The sequence below is a fragment of the Callionymus lyra genome, chromosome 19, assembly GCF_982586985.1.
Source record: "Callionymus lyra chromosome 19, fCalLyr1.hap1.1, whole genome shotgun sequence".
Lineage (NCBI taxonomy): Eukaryota > Metazoa > Chordata > Actinopteri > Syngnathiformes > Callionymidae > Callionymus > Callionymus lyra.
This window is the reverse complement of record NC_141836.1, coordinates 7,898,012-7,904,914: the sequence shown is the minus strand read 5'-3', so window position 1 is coordinate 7,904,914 and position 6,903 is coordinate 7,898,012. Positions and strand designations below refer to the sequence as shown.

The 6,903-nt window shown below is 43.0% G+C and overlaps 1 protein-coding gene across 1 annotated transcript; it reads right to left on the bottom strand.

Annotated features, from left to right (window-relative positions):
• arhgef3l (Rho guanine nucleotide exchange factor (GEF) 3, like) lies at positions 1–6,511 on the bottom strand. The gene is made up of 13 exons (XM_087781827.1): positions 6,357–6,511; positions 6,244–6,283; positions 6,123–6,173; positions 5,517–5,570; positions 5,301–5,408; positions 4,915–5,070; positions 4,081–4,143; positions 3,931–4,027; positions 3,794–3,870; positions 3,483–3,740; positions 1,720–1,890; positions 1,470–1,656; positions 1–557 (listed from the first exon to the last, which is right to left on the bottom strand). The coding sequence occupies exons 1-13, from the start codon at positions 6,386–6,388 to the stop codon at positions 334–336; spliced, it is 1,518 nt and encodes a 505-aa protein (XP_087637953.1). The 5' UTR covers positions 6,389–6,511; the 3' UTR covers positions 1–333.
• Positions 6,512–6,903: the final 392 nt, after the last annotated feature.

Below are 6,903 nucleotides of genomic sequence, written 5' to 3'. Positions count from 1 at the left end.
AAAAGTAAAAATAAAAACGTTGACTTTATTTCACATGCAAGTAAAAGAAAAAACATCCTGAAAGTCTTTCTTATTTCAGTCTGGCGCAGGAATGTCTCTTGACTGATGAATACTGAGGTATGTGTTCTCTTTTAAGATTCAACATCTATTAATGCAGCAAATGTTTATTTTCCAACACAAAGAAGCTTCTGAGAACCAGAGAAAAAGAGCTTTTTTTAACCTTCATCTGCCTGAAAGAATAGTTCGTGAGTCTCGCCACTAGAGGTCGCCAAACAATGTTTTAAAAGCTAAAGTTTGGTCCCGGGGCCTGAGAGGAGAGTGACAACCTGTGGTCTACGGAGCCGCTTCGGTCCTCTTGGTGTCGCAGCTGAGGCTGAGGTCGGCGATGTGGTAGAGGGCGGGGTCATGGGTCGGGGCCACGCTGCGGTCCCTGGCCTGGACGATGGCCTGACGCAGGCTCGTGGTCCACTGCTGCCGACTGAACAAGTCGTTGGCCTGCAGGTTGTAGGAGGTGGCTTTGGAGCGCCCCCTGCTGCTCACGCGGAAGCAGTTCTTCACTGCAGAAGATGGTGAGTGGAGAAATATAAGGAAAATTGTATTTTATTTTATAACATTTAATAATATATATTAATACAAGAAGATGAAAAGATAGAACTTTATTACTCCTTTAAATTAAATCAACAATAGTCTACTGGAAGAAACACAATTTGAAGACAAACATGCAGTTATTGAAATAATAAATCAAAATTATAAAAGTTAAAAATTAAGTTTATATTGTGGGTTTGTTTAGTTCACTTTTGTCTGGACGTGTTATTTAAGTTTGTTTTATTTAACATCAGCGTTTTGTATCGTTTGGTTTTTTAATTATCGATTAAAGGTGGTTGTGTTTATTGTTGATGTTGAATAGTTTGTGTGATCAATATTAGAACAAATAGTGGCTTTTGTTGGTGTTTAAGTTGCTCGGAGATTTGAGGAGAAGACAATATCTTTATCTACTTTTCTTCATTATTATATTTTAAAGCATTTCATATTTATTTATTTAATTTAATCATTTTTATATTGAAAGATTGAAATTCCATTTTCTATATAATTGACAAACAATTCTGATTATTTTTCCCTAATAAATGATTTAAAATTTTTTTTTTTTTAAATTATTTTACCAACATTTTTATACTATATTTTTATTACTATATTTAATTCGTTTTTTTGTAAATATTGGAATAAGAATATCAAACTCTATGATTAAAAATTGATTCATAAAATAATAATAATAAAAAGATTAAATTATAAAAATATTTAAATGTACATTTAAAAAAAAAACCCTCAATTTAATGAATAAAAAAAACAACTGTCACTACAGAAAGTATTGCATTTAATTATGTTATATAATAATAAACACGTATTTATTATTTAATCATGATAAAATGCAACATTCCAGCAACAAGCGCACGCATCCCTGCGATGATCACCTCGGTCGCTGCTGCTGCTGAAGTGACCTCTGAAGCTGCCGCTCGTCTCTCCGTCAGGAATCTCCTCCAGGTTGAGCAGGACGTTGGGCAGCGGCTGCCGATACACCTGGAACACACTCGCTCCGTCTCGGTCCTCCCCGGCTCGCGTCAGAACCAGCGCCAGCTCGAACAGGAAGACGTGCAGACGCTGCGGAGCGTCAAGAGACGGCGTGACGGACTGAGGCAGGTGCGACTCACCTGCAGGACTCACCTGGCCTTTGCTGCTCTTCAGCTCGCCGTGACAGTACAGGAAGCGCGACTGCTGGATCTCCGGAAGCCTCTGATGGTTCTCCGAGTAGTTCAGGGCTCGTCGGTAAAACTGACACTCGGCCTCGCCGGTCTTCTTGTTCACCTCCGTCACGATGCTCTGGATCAACTCCAGCTGTGGACAAGAGTCAGTTTGATGCAGATGTTTAAACAGGTTTGTATCATGAGCATGTGCAATGTCTCCCTCTGGCGGCGCTTCAGTGCAATTACACTATATTTGTATTGAAGTAAGTAAGTAAGTAAGTAATATTTATTTATATAGCGCTTTTCCAGACCAGGGTCACAAAGCGCTTAAACAATCAAAACAATACTCAAAAAATTACATACTTTAAAGATCAAGATAATACTGAGAACAACACAGGAGTTCGAGAAAATCAAGGAAAAGCCTGAACAAATAGAAACGTCTTAAGATGTTTCTTAAAGTGTTTACTATACGTTGTTTTTCTACACACTGATCTGTCATGGAGAGAAATAAACATTTCTTTTTAATTAAAATATCTTGTGTTGTTAAGTGTGTGTGTCATCGTCTGTGTATGCACGTGTTTGAATGTGTTGTTAGGTGTATGTATGTTAATGTGTGTTGTTAGGTGTGTGTGTTGTCGTCTGTGTATGCATGTGTTTGTGTGTGTTGTCAGGTATATGTATGTTAGTGTGTCTGTTGTGTGCAGTGTATGAACGTGTTTGTGTTTTGTAAGATGTTTGTGTGTTTTCAGCTGTATGTGTTGTCAGATATGTGTGTGTTGTGTTCAGTGTATGAACGTGTTTGTGTGTTTTCAGATGTGTTTTTCATTAGGTGTGTAATTGTTGTCAGATGTGTATGTGTGTTGTCAGTTTTACATGTGTTGTCAGGTTTGTGTGTTGTCAGGTGTGTGTGATTTATTAGATTTGAATGTATTTTGTCAGGTGTGTGTTGTCAGGTGTCCGCGTGTTGTCAGTTGGTGTGTATGTGTCGTCAGATGTGTGTGTTTTCAGATGTGTGTATGTGTTGTCAGTTGAATGTGTGTGTGAGTTGTTAGATGTGAATGTATTTTGTCAGGTGTGTGTTGTCAGAGGTATGTGTGTTGTCAGGTGTCCGTGTGTTGTCAGGTGGTGTGTATGTGTCGTCAGGTGTGTGTGTGTTGACAGATGTGTGTGTTGTCAGATGTGTATCTATGTTGAGTTTTTTTGTGTTGTCAGTTGTGTGTGTGAGTTGTCAGATGTGTATGTATTTTGTGGCATGTGTGTTGTCAGATGTATGTGTGTTAATAGGTGTCCGCGTGTTGTCAGGTGGTGTGTATGTGTTGCCAGGTGTCTGTGTGTTGTCAGGTGGTGTGTATGTGTTGCCAGGTGTCTGGTGGTGTGTATGTGTGTTTGTGTGCGTGCTGTCAGATGTGTGTGTATTTTGTGGCATGTGTGTTGTCAGACGTATGTGTGTTAATAGGTGCACATGTGTTGCCAGGTGTCTGTGTGTGTGTGTGCGTGCTGTCAGATGTGTGTGTATTTTGTGGCATGTGTGTTGTCAGACGTATGTGTGTTAATAGGTGCACATGTGTTGCCAGGTGTCTGTGTGTGTGTGTGCGTGCTGTCAGATGTGTGTGTATTTTGTGGCATGTGTGTTGTCAGACGTATGTATATTAATAGGTGTACATGTGTTGCCAGGTGTCTGTGTGTTGTCCGGTGGTGTGTATGTGTGTGTGTGCGTGCTGTCAGATGCGTGTGTTGTCGTACAGCATCAGGCAGTGTGTCTTCGTCCGGGTGATCTGCGGGCGTGCACTTCTGGATCTCCTTCAGCAACAGAGGGTATTTGACCAGTCGGCTCCGGGGAAGATCCAGGAAGTTCCAGAGGTCCAGTTTGCGGCTGAAGGACGACTCCTGACACAGACGCAGGAAGTGCTCGACTCTCTTCTCGCTCTTCTTCTGGTCCAGCAGAGCCTTGGCTCCCACCTGGTTGCAGCAGTAGGTGACGTAGGCCTCCAGGCACGGGAACTGAGGGACATGTTTGGTCAGACGTTCAGACCCTGGTTACCATGGAGACTCACCCAGTGCATCAGCGTGGGGGCCACCTCGCCCACCGTCTTCTCAGACCCTCGCAGACGCTCCAGTCGGCTCAGAAGATCTGGAGCAGAGAGGGAGGATCTTATAGACGTCTGTGGAAGTCAAAGGGTTGCTGGCTCACCTTCGTGCAGCGGGATCAGAGAGTCCAGGGTGCCGAAGATCTGACCCAGCTCGCTCTCCGTCAGGATGTCCAGCTTCAGCATGGGCTCGTAGTAGACCTGAAGACTCGCGTCAGACCAGGACTCAACCGGACCAGAGTCGCATCACTGACCTTCTTGACCAGACTGAGGTCTGCAATCAGCTGCCGCTCGCCCTCCGTCAGCTCGTAGATGACCTGCAGGAGAACCAGCCATTCGTCGTCATCATCATCTTCTTCATCATCATCATCATCATATTGATCATCATCATCTTCGTCATCATCATCATCATATTGATCATCATCATCGTCTTCATCTTCGTCATCATTATAATCATCATTACCAACATCCTCATCATCCTCTTCATCATAATAATCATCATCATCATCATCGTTATAATGATCACCACCATTATCATCTTCATCATCAACATCTTCATCCTCATCGTCGTTATAATCATCACCACCATCATCATCATCTTAATCTTCATCGTCTTCATCTTCGTTATCATCGTCTTCATCTTCGTCATAATCACCACCATCATCATCATCATCATCTTAATCTTCATCATCGTCTTCATCTTCGTCATCTTTATAATCATCATTACCAACATCCTCATCATCCTCTTCATCATAATAATCATCCTCATCATCATCATCATCGTTATAATGATCACCACCATCATCATCATCATCTTAATCTTCATCTTCGTCATCATCATCTTCGTCATAATCACCACCATCATCATCCTAATCTTCATCTTTGTCATCATTATCATCACCACCATCATCATCATCATCTTCATCCTCCTCATCGTCATCATCATCATCACCGTTATAATGATCACCACCACCATCATCATCATCATCTTAATCTTCATCATCATTATCATCATCATCATCCCCATCATCATCCTCTTCTTCATCATTGTCTACATCTTCATCATCGTGACACCTGACCGGGCTCACCTCTTGTCTCTTGATCTCCTTGGCCGTGAGGTCCGGGTTCTCCACCGTGTCGCTCCAGCACTGGCTGTTGCGTCTCCGTGGAAACGAAGAAGCTTTTCTGGCCCGGAGAGGAGGCGTGGGCAGCGGCCGCACGTCGGTACGAAAGCTGATGGAGCGCTTAAGGACAAATGGAAAATAAAAAGACCTCATTCATGTATAAATTAAAGCAGGAAATAAGAGTCTACAATAATGAATGACGGTAATAAACTAAACATGAAGCTGCAGTAATGAGTTCACTGAGAGGGAGTGGGACGAAGAGAGTGCTAATCAACTTAGATATATTCAGTCACAGCAGCTAATTGTATCGTGGAGAAAAGGATTTCATACAGAAACGGAGTAAAAAGTACCGAGATGGAGAGTCCGATGCGCTTCAGCGCCGGCGTCTTCACCGGACTGATGACTGCGCTCAGACTGTTGGACTTGACCACAGGTTTGACCCGCTTGTTGCTCGGCTCCTGCAAGTCACACACGACTTGTTCGACCTCATCGAAGAAAGTGTGCATCTCCGACTCGAGTGTTGACACAACACATCGACGCCGACTCCAGGAAGGACCAACACTCACCTCGGGATCTTTCACCTGGTGCTCCGTTTCGCCTTCGCCTCCATCTTCATCGTCCTGGAGTCAGAGTTGAGAGAGAGAGAGAGAGAGAGAAGTGAGAAGTTACTGGGTGCATGGCTGGGATTTCCGGTGTGAGTCTCGTAAAGGGGAAGGAAGTTCGATGAACGAAACGGAAAATGTGTTTCTTTTTTTCTTCTTTCTCTTTAACCAGAATTGTGCTGCAGAGTCATCACAGCCCTGCTGTGGTTCACCTTCATTCCTGATGAGATCATATCCATCTATGGCTGTAAAATATCTCATTTGGAATTTTAATTTTTTAATGATTGCATTGACAGGAAGTTAAAAGTTCATCTTGTGTGGGAATCACACCTACACACTGTGGGAAGTGATGCCAGTTTTAGATAAACTTTTAAAAATGAAGTGATGAAAGAAGGAGGTATTATACATAAATAAAAAAGAGGGAATAGTAATGAGAGTGTGTGAAAAAGGACAAGCCGGTTATTGTTATTGTCACACACTAAGTTTCAAGCGTTGTTCTTAAGCAGAACATCTTAAGCGACGAGTTAGGTTGACCAATTTCCGCTTGCTGCAGTGAGACGACAAACACACCTCTGTGATTCTGATCACCAGGCCAGGCATTTGCTCCTGCTTCCTCTTCTTCTGTAACATAGAAAGAGTGTAAAGTGACTTTCCTCTCGGGTCGGAGGTGCAGACGTGCTCGAGGGCTCACGGCAGTGTGGTCGCAGTTGTTGGCCTCCGCAGACTCTCTCCTGAGAAAAAAAAAAAAAAAAAAGACAGATGAGTTCCGGCAGTTTCAAGGCTGGAGTCACTAAATCTACCGACCAGGTCATGACTTGGTCGTCTCCCACGTCCATGTCGGACTCAGCGCGTCCCGTCACGCATGTTTTCAAGGAGTGTAACGAAGCCGTCCGGGCGAGAAGAGGCGCTTCGATGCTTCAGCGGCAGCTGCAGAGTTTGTTTGCACAGCGTTCTTCCTCCTCCTCCTCACCGTCTTCCTCATCTCGCACTCGACCACATCCTTTCACATCTGCTCTGAGCACATCCACGCATCACTTTTGACATCAACCTGCTCGTCGTCAACTTACATCTACTGATGATCATTGTGACCGGTTGAATTCAAAGTGTCCTGTTGGACGTACAAATTACGTAATATTTGTAGAGCGCTTTTCTAGACACACAAAAAAAGTGCTTAAACAATCAAAACAATACTCAAGAAAATATATACTTAAAAGGTCAAGATAACACCGAGACAAACACAGGAGTTCCAGAGAATCAAGGAAAAGCCTGAACAAATAGACGTTTCTTGAAGGAGTCAGTAGATCATCAAACACAGAGGGAGAGGAATATTAAATCATCAGAACCATCACTA